This window comes from Ixodes scapularis, unplaced genomic scaffold (assembly GCF_016920785.2).
Source record: "Ixodes scapularis isolate PalLabHiFi unplaced genomic scaffold, ASM1692078v2 PGA_scaffold34__4_contigs__length_609834, whole genome shotgun sequence".
NCBI lineage: Eukaryota > Metazoa > Arthropoda > Arachnida > Ixodida > Ixodidae > Ixodes > Ixodes scapularis.
In genome coordinates, this window is record NW_024609862.1 from 375,940 (window position 1) to 401,015 (window position 25,076).

Genomic DNA, 25,076 nt, shown 5'->3' on the forward strand with positions numbered 1-25,076 from the left:
GTGAGGCTATGAAACCCCCTTGCCATCAGTGATTAAGAAAATACCTAGTTTTCTCTCGATTTCTGCCACCATTCACTTAATCTTTGCTTGGTAATCTCTACAGTCTTGAAATCCACTCTCCCTTCGCTGTCTCTAAAACCCAATGACTTTATTAAATCTATGTTGTCTTCGGTAGGCATAGGGTGAAGCCCTTTACAGTAGAGTATCAAGTGCTCAGCCGTCTCGTCCTCCTCTCCACAAGCAGTGCACACTGTATCAATTTCCTGGTACTTCACTCTGGTACACACTTCACTTTCCCCTCCCCCCCCTCACACACACACACACACACTTTTTGTTTTTCGTAATTTTTACGCACGCTGTTGCTGGTGGAAAGGAGACTAAAGGCGCTAATGCCTTGTATTCCCATTGCGTGACTGACTCGGCTGATTCTGGCCCACTCCCGGAGTGATCACGTGCCTCCGCCGTGCCCCTTCCGCCCTTGCCTTCTGCTGTGTCCGTGACTGACTCGGCTGACCCTGCCCCACTCCCGGAGTGATCACGTGCCTCCGCCGTGCTCCCGCGCTGGCCTCCTGTCGCCCCTGTTACGCCTGCGCCCGCCCGTGTGTGCCCGTGAACTCTGTGTCGCGACTCGCCTGTGTCTTCGGCCCTCCACGGGCGCTTTCCGCCCGCACCTCTGTGACCACTCCCGGACCTCTACCTAATCTCACTTCTTTCTACTGATCTTTCACTCCCACCCCTCTCACCCAAAGATAGTTAGCACGACTCCCATCAGTGAGTCTACCGGTCTACAGAACTATCTCTTTCTTTCCAAACACCTTCTCTCGCCCTCTCTCTGTAATACTGGTCTACGGGTCTACTGCCTACTCATGTGCGCGTTGTGCGAGCCAGAGTCGGGAGAGAGTGGTTCCCACGTATCGGACCCGCTGGTGGAAAGGATGGAAAGACTGGAGCTTAGCATTCTGTGTTCCTGTGCGCGTCAAATACTTGTGTGCATTGTGGGAGCCAGAATCCGGGAGAGAGATGAAGTTCCCTTTGTACGGATTGCGGATGTCGGATTGCGGAGTCACAGAGTTTGTCACTTTCGTCGTGATTGGCATGTTGAAGACTTCGCGCAATGGACGTAATCGAGTGCTTGGTGGTCTACGGCGCACACAAGGTGGTGGTTAATGTGGGAGGAGAGCGGAAGCGACCCGATCTAATTAGTAGCCTTGCGCAAAAAGAACTCTTTCAGGGATTCGATCTTAACACAAGCCACATTCTGGTACGCACATGGATCTTCCTTTTTTGTGCGATCAGTGTTGTGTGTGTTGTACAATTATGCTTTTCGATTTTTTTTTTTATTTTGGCTGTGTCTACAGTGCCGTCCGACGGCACTCCACTCGCGCCAAGAAGTGCCTTTCGAAAGAAAGTCGGACGGCGCGTGTATCACTGGGAAGCTCGTTAACCCACCTGCGTTCACGCCGCTTCGCGGCGACAGTATGCGGCCGCTAATTACAAAACTTATTAACCCACTTGGCCCCGCTTCGCGGCGTCCAGCCGGCAAACCAAGTCCCGCTGTCCCCCATGGACCCGCGGAAAGAGAGTCTCATACCATTTTGTTTAGCGAAATTTTGTCGACAGCATTTTTTTATTTATTGTGTTAATTGTAAAAATTAAATGTAAATATCGCCAAATGCCTAAACAAAACAAAATGTTCCAAGAAAAAAATAAATAAAGTAAGCCCACATTGGGAATCGAACCTCGGTCCACTGCGTATGAGGCAGACATCTTCCCACTAAGCTACGCCACAGCTTGGATGAACTCGTTTTTACAATCACAGTGTCTAGCTTTACGTCTGACGGAACCCAAAATAAAAATTAAAGTTACATCCGACGGTACCCAAAATGAAAATTAAATTTATGTCTGACGGAACTTGACATAAAATTGGTTACGTCCTATGTAACCTATGCAACCTAGGTTTCGCTTTACATATGATACCATGATATAAATACAAAAGAAATGTGAATTATTACTGCATTACATCCAATGCAGCATTCGTAAATTGGATAAAATCTACCTCTATTCGTACCTCCAGATTTGTTGAGGGGGCTGGGGCACTGGTCTCAATGACAATTGCTGGATTGCGCTTCCCGCTCCTGCAAGTGAGGTTACCGGACGGCCATCCTGCCGGGAGACGATTTGCGGTTTTGGTAGCGTTCCGCTGTGGTTTTCCAGCATGCTATAGACACGTTTTCTACTCGTTCATTGTCGTTCGCCAAAGAAGTTTTTTAAGACCCTGTGTACCGTTGAGACTTGCCATTGTGAACACGTGGAAAATTTTACGGAAGCGCAGTGCAGCAGGAAAAAGCCACAACTCGTCGAAAGAAAGTGTCGTTGGTCTCTACTTTTTTGCACAAGTAAATTGAGCAAAGCTTCCTTGGTACGCCGAGTGCTGCATCTTTGTGCGTTTGCACGCTTGGATACCGATCAAGAATCGACACCGCACCGAAGTTCTGAAGGTGTGTCGCTCGTAGGTGCCTTTAGATCAGTGGTTCTCAACCATTGATGTTTCGCGGACCCCTTGTGGATCGGCGGAGATGATGGAGGACCCCGTTCGGGGTGAGGGGAGGGGGAAGGTATAGGGTAACTATAATAATAATTGAATAAATATATTTCAGTAAGGGCTTGTGTAAAGTAGACCTTTCTTACTGGCATGCACACGAGGAAACTCGCCCAAAAACTGAAACATTTCTTCTCGACCTGGAAAAAAAACTTTTATTGCCGGGCTTGACTGATGAATGCGAACCCCTAGAATGCCTTCGAGGGTCCGCGAAGGGGTGCGAAGGCGGGTCAAATGGGGGTTCGCGGACCCTAAAGGGTCCGTCTCCCCCATTTGGGACCCTTTAGGGTCTCAAATGGGGGTTTGCGGACCCCCATTTGAGACCCTTTAGGGTCTCAAATGGGGGTCCGCGAACCCCCATTTGAGAACTACTGCTTTAGATCATATATATATCAGCCACGGAGTTCTGGATCGTCCAGCGGCTTCCAGGAGTTGCTATCAATAAAGGGGGGGGGGGGGGGGTGGATTTGCAATTGCTCCTATGTACTATTAACCATGGCTGTGTTCCAAATCTGCTCTAATGGATTTTGTGGGAGCATGAATAGGGCAACGTTGTGGAGCAAGGAGGATTTTCGAAGGCAAAAGTACAAGACGGCGAGAATGAAAATCTTTCAAGTGCGGCCGATATGGTCGTATGCAATCTGTTGACCAATTACAATTAGGCGAGCCACGCTCAAACGTCAAGTGCAATTAAGTAGGTTGATAATGAGCCAGCACTGATCAGTGATGAGGAGCTGTTGTGCACGGTATTGTGTAAATCATCTAAGGACGAAAAAAAAAGACGTACCTGGCCCCCCTCTTCTATCGCCAGTGGATGCTGGATTAATCTCGTTTCTGGACCACAAGGGCCGCAAGTATACAGTCGTCAGAGTAAAGTGAGACACTGATTCAGAGGCACATACGGCTTCACGCACATTGCACTCGCAAAACACATTCACATGACGTCGGTTCTTGGTCAGTATCCAAGCGTGCGAAGACACAGAGGCAGCACTTCGGCGTGCCAAGGGAGCTTTAATCCTGCCGCGAGACCGGCAAAACTTGCTTTCAACGAGTTGTGCCTTTTTCCTGCGACACTGCGCTTTCGTAAAATTTTCCACGTGTTCACAACGGCGAGTCTCCACGGTACGCAGAGTCTTAAAAGCTTCTTCGGCGAATGACGACGAACGAGTAGAAAACGTGTCTATAGCATGCTGGCAAACAGCAGCAAAAGTCTAGCAAAACCGCAAATCCTATCCGAGCAAGATGGCCGTCCGGTGGCTTCACTTGCGCTGCAGAGAACAAGTAGGGAGGGCGCGATCCACCAATTGTCAGTGAGATCAGGAAAATGACGAGCACTGACTACATTTTTTCCCTCAGAGGCTGACTGCCAGCGACTCACGCTCTCTCCAGACGTGACAAAATTCACGCATGTGCATTAATGTTCCCCCCACCTTTCCCCTACAGGACATTGTCAGCACTTAATTTTTTTCTACGGAATAAATTCAGGTCGGACTCTTTTTGAACGCCCCTCGTGTAGTGCTGATTACCTCATCTGGGGAATCTTTAAACCCGGGCAGCATTGAGCTACACTTTCAATCACACAAAGGTGGCTGCAATTCTCAAGCAAATGGCCGACGAACATATTGGCAATGTTTCCAGTGGCCTAATAATTTGTAGGCAATATCCACTTTTATTCAGTTATGCTTCAGTAGCATAGTTGTTACTTTATTTTGTTTTAATTAGGGCAGAACAATTTAGTAGACTTTCACGAAGCTTAAGCTCCATTAACCGTTGTGCTTTCAACCTTGTAGGTTTGGCAGGTTTTAAAGTGCGGGGAAGAGATAAATTGGAATAGAATTTGAAAACAATTTGCAGTCTGGAAGATTGAAGGTAGAATATATGGTGCTTATGAGGAAGATGAACTAAGCTGATTAGGGAGAACAGGAGGGCAGCTGCTATTGTCTGCTTTGGACACTTATGATTAGGAGGCTGCAACAAAAATGTGGCATCTGTAGAGTAGAGATGAAGAGTTCCATGGGCCCACTTGTGCAAATGGAATATAACTTATTTACCATCATGCTAATTAGCTGCTGGTTATTTATTTGTTTTTAAGATTTACCATGCTGGCTTTGACACTGATGTCGACATGACCGAAGATGTTGTTCTGGAGAACAGAGCACGCATCAAGATCAGGATGGACGAGGCACAGTTCAGGTGGGTTAAAATGCTCACCAAGACTGAAGCGATGAGGTCTAGTTTGCTCAAGCCATGATGCTCATGGCAGGGCTAGTTTTAAAAGAGCTTGCCAAGGAGAGGCATGTTTGACCTCTGAAAAGCAGTGGAAGGTGGGATTATGAAGGAAACATTATCACATGTTTTCATATGCTCTGCACAGCACGTGCACATTCTGAAGCTGTCGGGGTTTTCAATGGTTATGTGAGACATCTCCAAGCGGGTTGATAGACTTCTGCTACAAATTATACTTGTTAGAATTTTCAGGCCATCAGACATAATTATTTCAGATGAGATTTAATCCTTTATGCTAAAATGTTTGAGTGGAGGCTTTCAGGGGCATTTTTATGAGCTGGATTGGTGCATATACCAATTATGCTCGGGGACAACTCAAGAACACATGGCAAGGGGAGAAAGAAAGAGCACAATGAAGGCCAAAGGGGAGAGGAGGTTTCTCCTCTGCCTTCAGCTTTCCGTGTGCTTTCTCTTTCTTCCCGCGTCCTGCATTCCTAGTTGTCCCCGAGTATAGGTATCTATTTTGACAATATGGCTTATATGTTCATCATTGTGGCATATCTAGGGTCATGGATGTCGTCAATCAGGAAGAACATGGTCCATCTAGAGCTCCGCTGAGGGACCTGTCGGAGTACAGGTTCCCCCAAGTTCCGCTGGACATCAAGCAATCATTGGCAAAGCACAAGAAGGGACTCAACCTGAAATCCAGGAATCGCATAATTCAGTGGTTGTACCACGATTTATGCCAGTACACTCTGTAAGTTAATTTTGAGCTGAATTGACTTTCTTTCTATAAGAGCCCCCAAAACTAACTTAGAGAGAATTCTACTGGTCGTTTTGGTGCGCGCCGAGATTTCCTCGTCTTGACAGTGCCTGTTACACTGGGTGATGGGAGGGGTAGTGGTCCTGAATGAATTGTTTGCGCCGTCAGGTTTGTTCCAAGGGCACCAGTAGTGCCAATGTCTGGCACTTTTTTTCCGTGAATGATAACTGATGTTCCTCAGCAATTTCGTCTGCTCTTTTTCCTACAGGTATCCAGACAAGCTGTATGCAGAGGCTGCCAAGGGGCTTATTAGAAATTTCCCCGTCCTGGAGGACACCACAGGAACCAAATGCGTGAGTGAATAAATATTGTAATGGGTTGCTTGCTGGGCTGGTTGGTTGAATGACATAGTGAAAAACAGTGCAAACAAAATACTAGACACTAAGTAGAAGATGGACACAGGACATACTCTGACTAGCAAAAGTCAAATTTGGGGGTTTTACGTGCCAAACCTACGACGGGCATCTGGCACGCCCCAGCGGAGGGCTGAGGATTAATTTGGACCTCCTGGGGATCTTTTGACGTGCAACCGAAAGCTCGGTTACACGGCGCCTCCTCTGCAATAAGCCTCCGTCATATTGCGGGCACCTCGGTCGGTATTCGAACCCGCCACCTGGGGTACATTGACTAGCAATTGAAGGTTTACTGGAACTTTCACGCGAGCACAGTGGCCCGTGCAAGTACATGCTCTAATTCTTCTTTCGACAGAGGTAAATGTGAATAAAGAAAGAAGAAAATTTGAAAAAAGAATGTGAGAAGAGAAGAAAACTCTACAGCGGCACAAGAAAACCTTAGGCCCAAATGATGCATTTGCACCACAGTTAGGACCATATTGGGACGTTGTGAAACACCCCGATATGGTCCTAAAATTAATAAAAAAAGACTTGTAGAACTTTTTTTTTTTTTACAATGGCATGGAACCCAATAAGCTCATGGACTGTGTTCACACCGCGTTCAGGACGCATTTTTTACCTTTACGGATTGCGTGTGACACTATACTAAGGACGTTCACAATTGAAAAATTGTAGTTCCCTGTTTGTCAGATGCACTGACGCGACACTGATACAGTGATCGTGTTCTGGTCTACAGGCAAGCATTCATGCCGCTTCCATGATCTCTCTCTCCAGCTTGCCCCTCTTGCATCCCACCACCCGGGTGTTGTCCAACGCAGGGGAACGCCCATACTCCCTCCCGTGTATAGGTATATGTGAACTGTGGCCACTGCCAAGCGAGGCCGCTTGCACGTGCAGTCACTCGTTCAAACAATGACTGGTCTTTCCAAAGTAGACCCTACCACAGCTCAAAGGAATCTCGTAGACGACCTCCTTGACACAAGGCACAAACTGCTTGGCATGCCTTGTATCAGAAGAACCATTCTTAGGTTTGGTCTTGCTTGACATCACGCACAGTGGACAGCTTGCAGGAGGCCGTGAAGGCAACGTTGACGTTGAATTTCGCTCTTACGTGCTTCAGATTATGCAAGATTCTGTGAACATAGGGCAGCACTTCAAACTTGTTTAGCCTTTTAATAGTTGCTGTATCGGGATTTTTCATCATCTTAAGCAGGGATTCAGCCACCCCTCTCACCAGGAAGGAAGGAAAACCCGAAAGTTCCAGGCAAAGTAGCTGACGGTTGAAGCTCTCACGTACAGCGTGGGCGCAGGACTTTTGTAAAGCCGAGCGAAGGCATAGGTTGGCGATACCCAATTTTACTAATTTAGAGTGCCCCGAGTTTAAAAGTTAAAATGGTCTTTTTGGTTTGCGGCGAGCACATCCAACAGATGTGATCAGAACCATTGAAGGACAAACGTAAATCCAAGAACTGCAAGAAACAGTCCACCGGCAACTCTAGCGCGAAACGTAAGTGGCTCGAGCACCGTACGAAAACTTGTCAAACAGACTGAGTGAATGAGTCCAGGCGAGTTGCAGAGGGTATGCTAACGAATACGACCAAGTCATCCACATATGTGCAGATCTTAACAACAGGGACGTTGGTTCCTGTTATTAAGTTCGACCGCATTGTTTCACATGCTTTGACCGACGTCCCTGTTGTTAAGATCTGTAGATATGTGGATGACTTGGTCGTATTCGTTAGCATACCCTCTACAACTCGCCTGGACTCAGTCGCTCGGTCTGTTTGACAAGTTTTTGAACGGTGCTCGAGCCACTTACGTTTGACGCTGGAGTTGCTGGCGGATTGTTTCTTGCAGTTCTTGGGCTTACGTTTGTCCTTCAATGGTTCCGATCACATCTGTTAGATGTGCTCGCCGCGAACCAAAAAGACGATTTTAACCTTTTGACTCTGGGCACTCTAAACTAGAAAAATGGGGTATCGCCAACCTATGCCTCTGCTCGGCTTTACAGAAGTCCTATGCTCACGCCGTACGTGAGAACTTCGACCGTCAGCTACTTTGCCTGGAACTTTAGGGTTTTTCTTCCTTTCTGCTGAGAGGAGTGACTGAATCCCCGCTTAAGTAGATGAAAAATCCCGACATGGCAACTAGGAAAAGGCTAAACAAGTTTGAGGTGCTGCCCTATGTTCACAGAATCTCGCATAATCTGAAGCATGTAAGAGCGAAATTCAACATCGACGTTGTCTTCACGGCCCCCTGCAAGCTGTCCAAACTGTGCGTGATGTCAAGCGGGACCAAACCTAGGAATGGTTGTTCTGATACAAGGCATGCCAAGCAGTTTGAGCCTTGTATCAAGGGGTCGTCTACGAGATTCCTCTGAGCTGTGGTAGGGTCTACTTTGGAAAGACCGGTCATTGTTTGAACGAGTGACTGCACGTGCACGCAGCTCGCTCGGCAGTGGCCATGTTTCACATTTACCTATACACTGGAGGGAGTATGGGCGTGTTCCCCTGCGTTGGACAACACCCGGGTGGTGGGATGCAAGAGGAGCAAGCTGGAGAGAGAGATCAAGGAAGCGGCACATATACTTGCCTGTAGACCAGATCACGATCACTGCATCAGTGTCGCGTCAGTGCCTCTGACAAACAGGGAACTACAATTGCTCAGTTGTGAAGGTCTTTGCTATAGTGTCCTGAACGCGGTGTGAACACAGCCCATGAGCTTATTGTGTTCTCGTGCCATTGTAAAAAGAAATAAAAAATTGTACAATTTTTTTTGTTGCACGTTTCACAACCTCCCAATATGGTTAGAATCGTGGTGCGATCGCATGATTCAGGCCAAAAATTTTCTTGTTCCGCTGTAGATTTTTATTGTCTTCTCACACTATTTTTCCAATTTTTTTTTTTTTTTGCATTTTTTGGGTTGAAAGAAAAAGAAGAGCATGTACTTGCGCGTGTCACTGTGCCCGCGTGGAAGTTCCAGTAAACCTTCGGTTGTTAGTCAGCGTATGCCCTGTGTCTGTCTTCTACTTTTTGTCCCGCCTTTTTTATGCTGTTTTTCACTATGTTGAATGAATACTATTTTATTTGAATGTATTAGCTTTTTCACGACTCCATTGAACTTTACACATCTCCAGCTCACTGCTCGCCCTCTTGCAGCGGAAACAGGAAGCACTCTAGCAAGTGTCCTCCGGCTGCTCCGCCCGCAACCAAGGCGTATTTGTTTGGGACCTTGTCTTGCACCGAACCATTTCTGAATGTAAATCGCATTATTGGTTGCTGTGTTCCAAGGTGAACGAAACGTGCCTAGTGACTGGAATGCAAAAGGATATGCATTCTTCAAATATGAAGGGCTCTGGCCAATGGAACAAATACTGCTTACATGGAATTTTTCAATCTTTTTATCCTCTTTCGACCTAAATGCGAGAGAAAGTGCCATACTTATATTCATTAAGTTCATCAACAAGCGGAAAAAAAAACAAGCCATGCAGCAGTGAGTGTGGTGACAAAATGTTTTTTTTACGGGTCCATTGTTTTTAGCGCTTTTCCCCTCGGAAGTATGGATCACCACCTAGCCCAAGTGCATACCCTTCGACAAAACAACTCGTGGGCTCCAAAACTATCTCTATTGTTGTCATTCCTCTTTTCAGTTGAATCAAGTGGTGTGCGGAACATGTGTAGGTTTGAAAGAAACAGTCCTGAAAATAAATTGCGGAATTTCTCACATTTGAAAATTGCAAGGTATAGATTTATTATCAATGTCTTGATATTCATAATACCAAGGTATTGATAAGGATAGTCCCAATTTCCTGGAGATTGATAGCAGTCCAGAGAATAAAAATTATTTTAAATTATAGTAATAGGTGGAGTTTTTCATAAGTTCTGTACCTCCATCTATTACATTGCAGGATGTGGTGCTCCCAGCCGATGGAGAGGACACAGAAATCTTTTGAGTTCGTCGTACAGTAGCAAAATCGTTCGCGGTTTGTGGTGATACAGTTTAACTTTCACCAAACGTTCACTTGTGCGAGGCAGTTTTCAAAAATATCCATCTAAACTTGTTGTCTTCATATATTGTTCACACAATCTGTAATCACCAGTCTGACATTTTTAATTCCAGGAGATTATTTCAACACAATGTTAAGGATGAACCACCTCCGCCATTGTTTTTCTTTTGTTTAATAGGGAGTTGTTTATCAATAGCATGACGTACGCAGCGAATCCAAAACTACAGTGAAACCCGTTTAGAACGAACCCACGTACAGCGAGTTATTGTCAATATCTAGCTCACGAAAAATTTAAATAAAAATGCACGTAAAAAGTACTTCTTATAACGAACAATAGATTGGCTATATATAGGGTTCTGCGTTTTCGGTTTCTATTTTTTTTCAAAATTCGGCATACTTTTTTTGGTGTTTATTTTAAAATTGAATTTTCGTTTTTTTTCGGCGTATACCTCTGCCTAAAAAGTTTATCGTTTCTTTTCGGCAAGTATAAAATAAACACCAACGGACACCGGATCCGATGATCCTTGTACGTAGCTCTGATATTTGTGATCACTCAAAGAATAACGGCACAGATACAGTGAAAGAGAAATGGACCCTTTATTTGGCAAATGTGTGCAACTGTGAAAGAAACAAGGAAAAAAAACAACACAGAAGTACAAACAAGTCAGATATGAAGCCTATGCCCAAAAAACATGAAACTTCCTTCACCTTCTGTACATCAGGATTATGTGATCTTATTATAGTACACGCACATGTACTTTCCCAGGTCCTCCTCCTTGATCTGCACTCTTTGTTTTTTGGTAATATGACCCTGAGCTTCGAGAATGCACTCTCAACGCTGACACTGGCAGGCTGAGGAGATGAACCGCTGCCTGAGCCAAAATTGGACAATGAACCGATTGTGACCTTCAAAAGAGACACGGTGCGACGTTTTGAGGCACAACACAACATGCAGAGCTAGCATCAAGTCAGTCTACCTTACAACGAGTTTGGAAACACGTTCGGTCATGGCGAAGTCATGGGGCATTTCGTAATTCATGTTACAATCGATGATGCGCACATTAAACCAAAACATTGTGATGACATTCGTGTATCCCATACATCTGGACACGTTTCGATAGACACTGTCACTCCACTTTCTCGCCACGGCTCTGCGGTTCGACTGACCTTTTCCGGTTAAAACTGAATTTTAGAAAATGGATTCGGCATACTTTTATAGTTTTAAACTGAAAACTCCGAACCCTAGCTATATCAAACTTTTCCCTCCAGGAAGGCTCCCAAAAACGCGCAAACAATCGTCTTCTAGCCTCTTCCTCCCCCCTCCCCAAACAAAAATAAAAAAAAGTAGGAAAGAAAGTTCCTAAAGCTCAAGCCCCGAACAAAGTTGAGCGAAGTGAAGCAATTCAGAAGGAGAGAAAGCTAAAAAAAAACAAAAAAACTGCACGCACGCAGAGAAAAAAAAAATATTTTCAGCCCAAAGCGGTTGCCCACGAAGAGAAGCGATTCAGAAGAAAAGATAAGGTAAAAAAAAAATCTAATCGCATGCAAAGAAAAAAGAAAAAATTCAACGCGTCATTACAAGGCAGAAGCGAAAAGATGAGAAAGAAAGAGAAGCTCTCGCCTTATAACGAACGCATTGTGGAAGTTCGTTGTAAATGGTTTTTGCTATATTGAACTACTTGCTATATCAAACTTGTTGTATCGTTTCCTGCTGTTCGTTATACACGGGTTTGACTGTATTGGTGGTCTTGGAGGCATAGGCGTGATGAGAAAGGGAAAAATTTTGTTCCTTGCGGACAATTATAATGCAGGTAACAGTGCAAAAGTTTGTTTTTCAACAATTCGAAGCTTCGCCATTTCGCTCCTTGCGTACACGATAGCATAGAGCAGGGGTGGCCAGGTTGGCAGCCTAAGAGCCGCAAACAAAACCTCGAAACTTCCAAGAACCGCGGGGGAGGGGAGAGGCTATATTTTGTTTAGAGCAATAAACGAAACTCAAACTACTTTCAATCTATCCGAGTCAAAAGCAGTCTAGCTGTACGTAAGGTAGAAGTAGCACAATACTACCAAACTGCAACCTGTCTTTCGATTTAAAACGCGTTCAATATCTTTTTGGGGAGAAGTGCTCGTGTGACCGAAAGGGAGGCAGGAAAGTGGCAGGGGGGGGGGGGGGGGGGGGGGAGCCGCGAGCCACATTTTAACACGCGAAGAGCCGCAGCTTGGCCACCCCTTGCATAGAATCTCGCCTCGTCCACCGCGCTCCACCACATGGCCACATCAGTTGGCTGAGCAAGGAGCCTTAACGTGGCACCACTGTGTTGTCGCATGCTTCAAAAAGAGAGGGATCCAGATCACAAAATACCAGAAGCAGTATAGGATCTTAGAAGCTGTCAACAGGATCACTCTGCGCTCGTTGGCAATAAGGCAAATATAGCAACGTAAGGGCCGATCGCTGATTTTTTCCCACATGGGAACATGTGCCCTTGTTTGTCTAGTTCTACCTCCTAGAAGCGGTATTACTTTGTGTCGCCTAGTAAACCCAGAATACCAGCAAATCTCGGCAACTGCACCCACCTAGCATCTCCAACCCTCCCTATGTCCACCATTTTGGAAATCGGTGGCGCCACCTATAGACCGTTCAATTAGGGTCATAGCAGAGACGGTAATAGAGAGAGAAAATGCCCTCCCCCTCTCACCCCGCATGACGTCTGCTCCGCCGAGTGGGCTGTACCTATCATCCGGCTGGCATGCAAACTCTGTTTAAAATAGCGTCATTTTGGAAATTTAAAGTGCAGATGCGCAGATTTTGGTTTGCCAGTTATCGTGTAATACTATGCTAGATAAAAAGACTAACAGGGTCAAACTGCGCTGTTACCTATGTGCAAATAAAAAAAAAAAAGGAAAACTGTGTCAGATTAGCCGGTCTCTGGTGAAAAGTAAATCCGGTTGCTGTACCTTTTTTACTATACAAAGTTCGTACTGTTGTAGGCCTTTAACGGCCATGAGTGGAAGTCCGAAATGATAAATAAAAACATGCTCTCCTGCCGCAATACACGGAGTAGTTGAAGGTAGTACTGCCGGCTTACTCAACTGCTATTTAAGTAACAGAAAAAAGATATGCTAGTTGATCATTTACCAAAATAGAACCACATAGAGCCATAGGCTGATTTTGTAGTAGCCATAACTATTCTAAGAATGCGAACCACTTCACAACAGCAGCCACGAGCGAGAGTTTGATGTTGCGTACAGCCCGCTGGTACAGCCCAAAGATGGAGAATGGCAACCTCCCGGTTTGTCATCTGCTAGCGGAGTCGGGCACGTGCCCTCTCTCTCATTTTACCCCGCCGAACCTGCTGAATTTCCCGGATGTATGGAGAGGGCGCTCCTGTGGAACAAAATGGTGCTGCCCAGAGAGTGCTAAATGGAATGGTCTATATAGTTGGAGTCCCGAATGGAGGGCGCGGTAGTCGGCGAAAATGGCAGACGAAAGGAGGCCTGTTATACAGTTTCGGTTTCAAGTTTTAGCGTGAACCATGTGTGCTGTATATTTTAAGTTTATTTTATTATTGTTTTTTCAGCACTATTATTTCTGCAGCTGTTTGAGATTCTTTTTTTGCTTGTGCACGCAGGACTCTTGGCACGTTGCCTTGCGTTTCAAAGCAAAACGGGAGCGCAAGAAGCTCCGGGATCAGGAGCGAGCTGCGGAAGAGGGCGAGGAAGAGGCACCAGCGCGACCGAAGCAGCAGAGGGTGCCGAGGACTCCTTGCCCAAAACGCGTGATCAGGCCTGGCACGGTATGAAGGATTGTTTGAGAAATATTATTTTAAATTATATTATCAAGTGAAGTTTGACACAAATTCTGTACTTCCATTAATTATATTGCAGAATGTGGTGCTCCCAGCGGATGGAGAGGACAAAGAAAGCGTGGACGGCCATGTGCTAGAAATGCAAAGAGAACTCTGCAAAACCAGGCCCAACATGGTTTATGTGGCCGACGCCATGGCGAGAACGTTCGCCTCACGGCGACTCTGGGTGACGACGGAGCACCCGACTGTCGCCGCTGTCCTCTCTATGTACCCAGCGTATCAGCTTGGTACCATCGTGAGTACTATTGAGATTGAAAACTTGGGTGCCAGAGAGGAAGAGTGCCATTGTGTTGACTGTATTTGGTTTGCTTTGGTCTTCTAGCTGCAGCAGGAGTTCACTGCTGCTACAGGAAAATCAATCCAGGACAGCCTCACAGCCGCCCTGGCAAGGAGCAGCCTCCGGATCCTGGAGGCTGCTAGAGGGAAACGCCATCTCGGCGAATTTTTTGAAGACCTGGACCGCAGGATTGCCATAGACGACGACGGTCCATCTGATGGTAGGAATTGATCAAAGTAGTCAAGGTGGACAGAAGGGATATGGATTGCAGGAAACTGCAGTGCTCAATGTCGCTACGTGCGAGTTTTAAGAACGAAGAAGAGGAATACTGATTGGTCTACACAATTCTGCTACCTGAGGCCAGATTTACAAAAAAAATGTCTTATATTACGACATCTTAGCTAAGAAATTTGTAAGTTACGAGCATTGTAAGAGGCGAAATCGGTATTCACAGACGCATTCTTAGGGGAGAGGAGGAAGGCGCCGTTTTCGTTCAGGAAAACTACAACTTCCGGCATCTCGCCAGTCTCTGAACACCGCAAGAGCAGACTGTTGCTATGGTGATGGCATCTTGAGCGTCCCAAACAGCCAATCAGGAGGCTTACCGTGCTGGTGCAGACAAGCATTTCGAGAAAAACAGAGGCGGCGCCAGTCGCGGCATGCTCGTCTCATTATGCTTGTTTGTTTACTGTGCTCATGCAGTATGATGCCGGTACCTACCGAAGGGGAAACGGTCTCGAATGCTCAGTTTTATCGAGGCCAAGAAAAGATTTGTCACTGGCGCCATCAAATGACATTAAAGCAAAAGGAGACGGGCCGCATTTGCTTACTTAGTCATGCGCAAGGAAACAAATTTTCACATAGTTTTTCAAGAACTCGTGGATCTAAAAGGACGTAGGCGATATTGAAAAAGGGACTGCATCACGATCATCTGGTGGGCTAGTTGGTTAATCATATTGTTGAATTAACAGCGCAAATACGACAGGAAGGAGAGATAAGGGAGACAGGATGGAGCGCTGAACTAACAACTGACGTTTAATAAAAAGAGAAAGAGGATGAAGAACCGAAGAATGCTTTTAAAACATGCATAATGAAAACCTGCAAAAACATATGCTATAGCTTGAGTTCCCTGAAAATGAATTGCTAAGAATACCAAGCTTTAAGCTGGTCGCTTAAATGACTTGTTGAAATCGATTGAGTCCTGGGACGACGTGAATAGAAATTCCGGTAGAAAAAAGAAAGAGGAAGTTTACGTTTAAAATATTCACTGAATCTAAGGACCGTTAAAGATCGCGACTTAAAAAGTAAAGTTCTTTTTGTGACAAGGCCACGGACGGCGCGCTTACGCAGGCATCCCCACAGGACAGAATAACCTGTGCCTCGTAGAGCTCGCAAGTTCGTCGTTCCCCTAAACGTTTCAGGATTTTTTTTTTCCTGAACAAGGCGGAGCACTGGCAGTCCCTGACATGTATAACAAAGTGGCCTGATGGCGACGACTTTAGTGACACGGCATGTTCTCTTAGACGATCGTTGACACACCTTCCTGTCTGACCCACATACACTTTCCCACAAGTAAACGGTACTTCGTAAACGACCGCACATTGGCATTCGACGTATCTTTGTTGATGTCGAACTCCGCGAGTTCGACATCAACAAACGGTACTTCGTAAACGACCGCACATTGGCATTCGACGTATCTTTGTTGATGTCGAACTCCGCGAGTTCAACATCAACAAAGATACGTCGAATGCCAATGTGCGGTCGTTTACGAAGTACCGTTTACTTGTGGGAAAGTGTATGTGGGTCAGACAGGAAGGTGTGTCAACGATCGTCTAAGAGAACATGCCGTGTCACTAAAGTCGTCGCCATCAGGCCACTTTGCCATACATGTCAGGGACTGCCAGTGCTCCGCCTTGTTCAGGAAAACAAAAATCCTGAAACGTTTAGGGGAACGACGAACTCGCGAGCTCTACGAGGCACAGGTTATTCTGTCCTGTGGGGATGCCTGCGTAAGCGCGCCGTCCGTGGCCTTGTCACAAAAAGAACTTTACTTTTTAAGTCGCGATCTTTAACGGTCCTTAGATTCGGTGAATATTTTAAACGTAAACTTCCTCTTTCTTTTTTCTACCTTAATTTCTATTCACGTCGTCCCAGGACTCAATCGATTTCAACAAGTCATTTAAGCGACAAGCTTAAAGCTTGGTATTCTTAGCAATTCATTTTCAGGCAACTCAAACCATAGCATATGTTTTTGCGGGTTTTCATTATGCATGTTTTAAAAGCATTCTTCGGTTCTTCATCCTCTTTCTCTTTTTATTAAACGTCAGTTGTTAGTTCAGCGCTCTATCCTGTCTCCCTTATCTCTCCTTCCTGTCGTATTTGCGCTGTTAATTCAACAATTTGAAAAAGGGAGTCGCGCAAAATGCTCACAAATCTGCCCACCAGACATAACATGGATTGTGGAGTCGTAACGCAAGGATGAATGCTCGACCTGCCTGCCCGTTTCTACATACTACATGCTTCAAAAGAAATCTGTACGGCATTTATTTGAGCTCTATGTCGAATGAAACGACGCATCCAATGTGCTGGACCCTAATACCACTTTGCGAATGCGTCCACTACCAACACACATTACCCGGGACGCCACCGCAGTCCACCTTTTTAGAAAATCACTACCGAGCGTTGGAGGGGACACTTCTAATCACCAAATCAATATCACGCTATCCATACGAGAACGGTCCACCAGGTCCGCTCAAGAGTCATACGGACGGCCCCTTCCACTGATTCACTATGGCGCGTCTAGCCGTCTCACCCTTCTAGGCCTTGTAGGACAAATTTGGTTGCTAGGCTGAATCCTGAGCTATGTCCTGAGAGCGTATTTTTGCATCCTCCTTTCTCTTCTCTTGCTGCTTGAAACCGGAACGCACGATAACATGCAAAACAAATGGCCCTCGCTTGTACCTTAAACTCTTCGGTTGTCGCGGGATCACGGCAAGGTATCCAATTGACGTGCAGCCATGTTGACTAAAAAGTTAGTAAGACACCTTGGAGGTTGTTGTAGGACTTCATCGCACATCACACAAATTTTACGACAATTTTGTTTGGTGAATACGGATTTGTTCTCAAGTTTCGTTGTAGAGACTTTTTTCATTGTGAGATCGTTTTGTGAATCCAGCTTCTGCTCTTATTGGAATTTCAGTTAAGCCGATCTACTTGGCCTTAGATTTTTCATTGAGTCACCCGTATCTTGTGATAAAAATCCCCTCAAGCTACAGCCAGCTTATGCAACCATTCAATCACTGTCATATTTGAGTCTGTGCCATATTGTGACAGGATGGATGCAAATGCAACAGCACTGGTTTTATACCGCTCCCTGAAATTTCTCTGGAGTGTGCTGCAGAGCCATTCAAATTCAAGTGTCGAGTAACAGGTACCAGCCGTCCCGAGTCTTTTAAGTTTTCTGCCCGTCTCCCGGCAGCAGCCAAACTGGCCAGGCTCCAATTCAAGTAGTCCAACGCACCCGCCTTAACGGACCTAATCAACAAGTTGTAAATATGCCATATCTCTTGGATTTGCAAGCCAGCAAACATTTTCAGTTTGGAGACTGGGCAACGACTACGCGACCTACCTGTCTGAATTTTTCATGCTACAATCTTACCTTTGCGAGCATTCTAAAACTTTGTTCTGAAAGCTCTTGGTTGGTCAGTTCAGCATCTAAATCAAGGCTGTACTATCAGATTTAATGCAGTCACTCATGTACACTTCTCACACTGGCAATACATTTATCTTGCCACCACATCGTCCAGCATTATGAAAATGACATTCACTTTCCTCCGGTGATTGGTGTTACATTTTGTATTCAACATATTTTTGTCATATTGATGGCCTTTAAAGGGATACTTCAACGAAATTTGAAATATTCCCGTCGTGTTCAAAAATAGGTTGAATATGATCCACAATATCCGTAAATGACAATCGCACGTTTGTATTTTGATCCTGGTGGCTGTATTTTTCGTTATAAACGGCCCACTCTGGCAAGCGCTCGGAGAAGGCCCAGCTTAGAGCACGTGACATCCAATGCAATCGTGACGTAGGTCGTCTCAGGACGAGCAAAGCTACGGCGAGGCTGACGTCGAGAGGATGGCCTAGTCGTTCCAGCCACCGAAGCGGCTGCTTTTGTACGAATTTTGAGTGACGGGTTAATCTTCTATAATCTTCTAGGGGGACAATAGCGACTTCTGCGACACACAAAAGGGATTCTCGAGAAGAGGGGAGTTCCTCCTGCCCCCCTTCTCTCGTCGTGGCCGGAGTCGAGACAACCTCTGTCACTAGCTGTCAAGGTTCCTAGACGAGCATTAGAAATGAGGCGTTAGCGACATCCACCAGGTGCTCATTGCTAATCGTTTAATTCGTTTTAAAATTCCTTTTCGAGACTTTTTTAACAAGATATTGGTATGTTCCATGTGATACTGCTCTTTTGAACACATATAGACAAAAAAATGAGCGCCGAAATTTCGTTGTAGTATCCCTTTAAAAGTAGGTTTCTTGCGGCAGCTACTGACAACATCCAGTACATCTTAACTTTTACGAAAAAGCACAAAAAAGCTTCCAGTGCGGCAAAGCAAATGGAACAAAATTTTGTCTCTTAGGATGGCACATGGAAAGGCTTACTTGTGGTTTTGGGGAGCATGGGACCATGAGGAGTGGAGCAATTCACGTGACTTCCAGCGTTCTAACCACAAAATCTTTTTTTTTTTTTTTTTTGGTGTAGACATTTGCAGAGCGCTAGTGATTGCACTTCTGGTTATCATCTTTTGGAAAGGTGTGGCACCCCACCATACTGCATGAGTGCCTTGGTTTCGATTTGATCTATTTGTTATAAAAATATATATGTAACTGCAGTGAAAACTTTGATATGCAATGTCCTGACATGAGGGTTTATTGTGTCGCACAAAGAAGCGAATAGTATCTTTGGTGTCTAAGCTAATATGACTGAACAGTTTTGCATTTCCACATTTCAATTTGATTGATGTGTGCACAGGAAACAGCCAGGATTTTGTAATTTAATTTTAACAAGGGAACTTTTTTACACTGTTCGACTTTCGAAATTTCTGCAGCCTCATTTCTTGTTTGATTTTGTACTAATTGTCTTTGTGGCTTTTGTTATTGCAGAAATGTTGACCAAAGCCGCACTGTGTGCACTGCCAGCTCTGGTCAATGAAAGGAGTGTGGCATTCCTCCGGCCAAGTGTAAGTTTTGGAGACCTGCTTGCCCCTTCAACAGCAACCTTACTTCATTTTTCAATTTTGGGGATATGATGGAGTTGGTGATCATGATACACGAGATATGATTTGTTTTTCGGTAGTGTTTATAGCTTTGAAGATATCAGATGTCAAAGGTTTATGTCGGCGACACGGCAAAGCTAAAACTAGCGGCGTAGCACATTGACATCACTGGTAATGAACTGCGCGTTTACGCCGTGACGTAATTGTGATCCCGTGGTAGCCACGACTGACTCCGTCACACGAGAACTTTTAAGACTAATTAAGCAGCACATTTCTTTTTTATTTTACCGCTCTGCTTCGTGTATGTGCACCAAATACAATAAGTGTTAGTGTGTATTTATAAACCTGCTGGTCTAAGAGCGAATTCGACTGTTATGAATAATAGGACGTGTTCAGTGCCAGCGCAGCGTGTGCAGCATGGCTCTATTATTTGTTAGTTGCTTGCGCACAGCAAAGAAAAAGAATAGGAGACAGATGCTGCTCACAAGCAGGTTAGCTGGCTACCTGCCATCAATCAGCGACTGTTTAGGTGCCACAAATTTTACGTATTTCAAGATGTTTCCATAGGCGTCCTACACTTATCACATACTTTAAGAATTTTCCTAGGTGTTTTGGAGTTACATAGTATGCATAGTACGTAAGTCCGAAACAATTACGACAAAGTTGAAGTAGAGCACGACACTGTTAGCGCGAACAAGTGATCGCCGGTTATTCCAGTTTTTGTCTTAGAAACCAAGTGATATCATCAAAACTTTTTATTGCAACGGAAATAGCTTATTTAGGTCTATAATATAGGTGATAAAATTTCGTAGTCGCCAATACTCTTTCGAAGTAAAATGCAAAAATGTGCCGATGTCGTGTTCGCGCTAACAGTGTTGTGTGTATGTGAGACTCGCACAATTTCACCGATATAAACAAGCGCCGTTCGACTGTCGGCCGCAGCAACTCTAACAAGCGTACACTACTGGGGTGGCATGGCTGCGCCATTTGTGCCATTTTGCGCCAGACGCATTTGTCTGCGCCATCCTGCGCCATGTTGCAGAAACTGTGCCACAACCAATACCTTGCGCCATTATGCGCTAAATCACAAAACATGCTTCAAAAAAATAGTATTTTGTCTTGGTTTCGGTTTTTATCGACTCGATTGGCAACAATGAGCGTGTTTAGCTTGGTCGGCCTTGCAATCTTTTGTACTATTTATTCTTCCTGTGTATCCCGAGTCGGAAGCGCGTGAAAAAACTCGCATTCTTAGCGCTACACAACCTGCGACTGGATTGTTATTCTTGAACCATAAGTGGTTAAGAGAGTCGGCCGAGGTGAGGTCGAGTCGTTGAGCGTCAGATTGCCGGAGGCTCTGCGGCCCAAGATCCGGACGTCAGCCAGTCGAAAACAAATGAGCAAACAATTCCTTTTAGTACTTCATTGTTAGAACTTGGAACCTGCATTCCCGCAAGATAAATCATGATTTGATAGAATTGAAATGCGGTCCGATCCGAAACCTTGCGGGCCAGCAGCCCTCACGCGAGCGGTAGATCTGCTCGGCATACTTTAACCTTGCTCATGCTTATCGCTTCAAATACGATAACTCTGTTAATCGTAGCCTGCTGCTTCGATATTGAGTTGCACAATAGGATAGACTCAAAATTCGTTGCCCTGTTCCTCCGTGCAACTGCACGTCCGTTGCTTACGCACGTCACGTGGTTCGCACATATAATTATTTTGTAGAGCACTTGTGGGTTGTGCGATAAGCAGTGCTGGTTTGCATTTTGAGCAGCTGAAAGCCACTCAGAAATTACCAACGACACTATCTTCAGAAACATATGGTACTTGCTTTTTGGTTCTCATTAGGGCTCACAAAGTTTCAAGTTTTCGCATCTGTTACACTGTTATCCCATTTACCTAGGTCTCTAACTACTCATGTTCATTTATGCTGCTAAGCACAATTGAAATTTCTCCCGTGCTTGTCTAAGGCACAAGCTGAAGTGCAGTGAAAACTGATCTGAGTTGCTCCGAGCCTGCTCTAGAACATAGTTTTAGCTGCTCCCCAACCTCCTCCAAAACAGCTGTTTCAGCTGCTCCCAAGTACATTTTAGAAGTTCCACCCCTGCACTAGGGTGCCTTCATGAGCACACATGAAGGCACCCAGCCTTCATGTGTCTGCTTGTGAACAGCATCTGTCTCCCATTCTTCCTTCTTTTTGTTCGCGAGCAACACACAATTATACCGATACAGCCGCGCTGCACCTGCACTGCACGTGTCCTATTATTCATAGCAGTCGCTTTACAAGCGGAAACTTTATAAATACATACTAACACTTACTGCATTTGATGTTCATTTACGAAGCGGAGCAGGAAGAGAAAAAGAAATGAGCAGCTTACTCTATGTCTTGAAAATCCTCGTGCAACTGAGCCGGTCATGCGTATAGCGGGACCGCTGGATGACAATTGCGTCACAGCGTCGACGGCATCTCATTATAAGTGTTGGCAACGTGCTACGCTGCTAGTTTTGGCTTCGCCAAGTCGCCCACACGAAACTTTGACATCTGATATTTACAATACTATACACACCACCGGAAAAATTATATCTCGTGTTTCGGGGTCGCCGACTTAGTTAAATTAATTGTAACCCAGTAGTCGTAAAAATGGAATGGAGTTGCTTTTTAACAATTAGCAATGTAATTGGAACAGGACATTAATACTCTTTCATAGCTTTGAAGCCTAATATCCCGAGAGAAGACCCATCCCCTGAAATATAGCCCATCCTTATTTTCTGCATGAATCTCCATTTCTTAAGGTGGGCTAAATTTTGCACACTGAAGGTTAGCTCACCCCCTATTTTCACCTAATGTGCCCTCAGTTTTGAGTGGGCTATCTCGGGATATTGCGTTACATTCGCGATTCCAGCAAAACGGATGCCGCCAAGCACTCTGTGGCTCTCCTGTTGGGCGACTTTCGTGGCTGGATATTGCCGGTGCGGTAGCAAACAAAATGGATTGACAGGAGTCCAGAGATTTTTAGTTTGTACCTCAATGTTTACTAGCAGTTTCACAGTACTTAGCAGTGTGGTGGAGTCAAAACAGATTGTATCCTCCAATCATTTCTCCAGAAAAGCCCAAGTTTCCTAAGCGCTCTGACGACAACAAGCCGTCCCCGGCTTTGGGTTTGTGGAGCAAGAATCTGGTAAATAAAAGTTAAAAGGGCTTGTGCACCTTGTGGTGCTTTTAAAATAAAGACTACTTGCTAGTTGATAAATAATTTGTATATAAGAAAGTTAGTAAAGTGATGGACTGACACCACATCTCTAGCTTAACTCTAAATTATTTTGCGGAAGGGATCAAGGGAGTTGCAGCCAAGGGAGGGTTCGAAAATTGCTTCCCCTGAGTTTGGTTGTGATGAATTAGCTAGTATCAGGCCGGTCGACGCGCTGGCTACCCTTCTTGGTCACTTCTCGCCGCGAATGCCCCTCTAGTGCATTGAATCACTTGGGACTTGAACCAACGTCAAGTTTACCTTATATTCTGAAAAAGCTCTTCTGAGCAACCTCTTCACTTCGCCCTCTGCATACAATCACTGTTTGAGTAAAAAAGGTGGGGCAGGATTTCACAAGCTTTAAATAGTTTTCTCTTTTTGCGCTTAATCTTCTTATTGAAGTTTAAAACTTGATGCTGTGTATGTGTGTGTGTAAAAGAGGGGAAGGCAGTAAAACTGGTTTCTTACTGGTTACAAGACATTTTATGGCGTGAAATGAAGGCTAGGGAAGCTTACTCCAGCCTTCACTAAAAAGTTGCGGCACAGCCTGTTTCCTAATGTGCTGGCTCAATCTAAGTCTTATCGCCCGTGACGTCACGCCACTGGTAAGCACGCAGAACCTTGAATGTTGATTTTGGCATCAACTGATTATGCATTTTCTCAATAGCTATGCTGAGTTTAAAGAAACTGAGTAGCGGGCCTGGAAGAGCAAAGCCTGGGTATTTAGAATAAGTTATTAGTCTGGGTAGCTCGAAAAATTGGTGGAGTACCCTCTTAAGAATGTATTTACGTAATGTTGTATGCTTTATTTGTTGCTTTTTTGGAATTTAATATCTTTGTTAAACAAGCATATGTTTTCATGGGGAGAAAAATGTTTGTTCTGAGGAAGTGGAAATCTACAAGGTTGTAGTGATGCAAATGGATGTGCTTGGTATGCAGCAGCTGCCCAAAAATTCTCTGTTAGGCTAGTTGCTTATATGTTTATTCATTATAAACACAAGCGCCAAGAGCAAAAACGAGGGAGAGTGACCACAAGCGCTTCTTTTGTGTACTTCTTTCTCTCTGATCCTCGTCCTTTCGACTTATAATGACAGCTGACCTTCTAGAGCAATAATTAAATGTAGTAGGATGGTAATGAAGGTATGCAACAGCACACATTTCACTGTGGGATGTTTTGTGTTTTGGTGTCATGGCCAGAATGCCATCTCATGTAAGGCATGTGGGGATGCAATCTGCGTGTTAATTTTATAAAATCAGTCTAAGGGCTGTAGTTAAAAAGAAAACTGCAATCTCAAGAATTTTATGAACTTCAGCGCCTCTTAACATAATTTTGTCTTGTTTCTACACTTTTTTTAGGACCCTGCAGAACTTCCAACATATCCAGCTGTGGGCTACGAAGGCAGCAGCATCTATGATGCCACCTCACTTGTTGTGTCTGTTGATGAGCTGCAAATCGCAGAACCAACTCTTCTGGCTGCAGTGAGCACAATGACTGCGCTGTATTGGGCGTTGAATATGGAATTTCCTCCAAAGGCGACCAGAACGTTTCAACTCTTGTCCCATATGATAGGAGTTGACAGTGGGCTCGTGGCCAGCCCCCTTGTGCTGATGGCAATTGGCATAATCAATGGCTAAGCTGGTGCTCAGTTTATTTCAAGAATACCTTCCACATGCTTTTCCTGGGATATTGAATAAAGCAACAAAATGTGGTACAAAAATGGGACGAGACATCTTTCCAACTGGCAGCAAACACATTTATTGCTGGTCCATCTACGACAACCATCGCAGCGGATACCCAAGGAGATAGGGGAAAGGAGGGGAGGATGAGGAGGAAGGAACATGTTTGACCCACAGCTACCGCGGTAGCCGTGGCGACAGCCTGCTTCAGAAAGATAGGTAATGATAGGCGGGGTGCGGGGGAGGGGGGGAGGGGGGGGGGGGGGGAAGGGAAGGGAATGAAGGAACTGACCTCGAAGTGGGATGAAGGGGGAGGCTTCTCTAAGCTTTCTAAGCTGTAGTTGTGGACAAACCAGCAAAGATGTCTCGTCCCGTTTCTGTCCCATTTTCTTGCTTTCCTCAATATCCCATAACTCGACGAGCACGCTCATTTTATCAAGTTTCTGCTTTTATTGTTTTGCCAAATGTGAAATTAGACTTTTTTTTTTTAAACGTCTGTATGCCATGTGGCAGAAGAAGTAAATGAGGATTTAAGGTATATATGAAGTCCAGTTTCCTGGAAAAGTAATACTCAATTTTTTTCGCCTTAGTTTAAAGGGAAGTGCTGCGCCATGTACTAATTGTTTAAAATGTCGAACACATGTTTATGCAAAAATAAAGCTATTCTTGTCTTGAACCACACAATGTCATTCCCAACACTGCAATATTGAGTCCAT

The 25,076-nt window shown here is 45.0% G+C and overlaps 1 protein-coding gene across 1 annotated transcript; it reads left to right on the forward strand.

The window, feature by feature from the left end:
• Nucleotides 1-473: 473 nt before the first annotated feature.
• Nucleotides 474-24,595, forward strand: LOC115327577. Its single transcript, XM_029988630.4, has 9 exons — nucleotides 474-1,261; nucleotides 4,692-4,792; nucleotides 5,391-5,582; nucleotides 5,857-5,941; nucleotides 13,637-13,801; nucleotides 13,893-14,108; nucleotides 14,196-14,370; nucleotides 19,323-19,399; nucleotides 24,040-24,595. The coding sequence occupies exons 1-9, from the start codon at nucleotides 1,115-1,117 to the stop codon at nucleotides 24,316-24,318; spliced, it is 1,437 nt and encodes a 478-aa protein (XP_029844490.2). The 5' UTR covers nucleotides 474-1,114; the 3' UTR covers nucleotides 24,319-24,595.
• The last annotated feature ends 481 nt before the right edge of the window (nucleotides 24,596-25,076 follow it).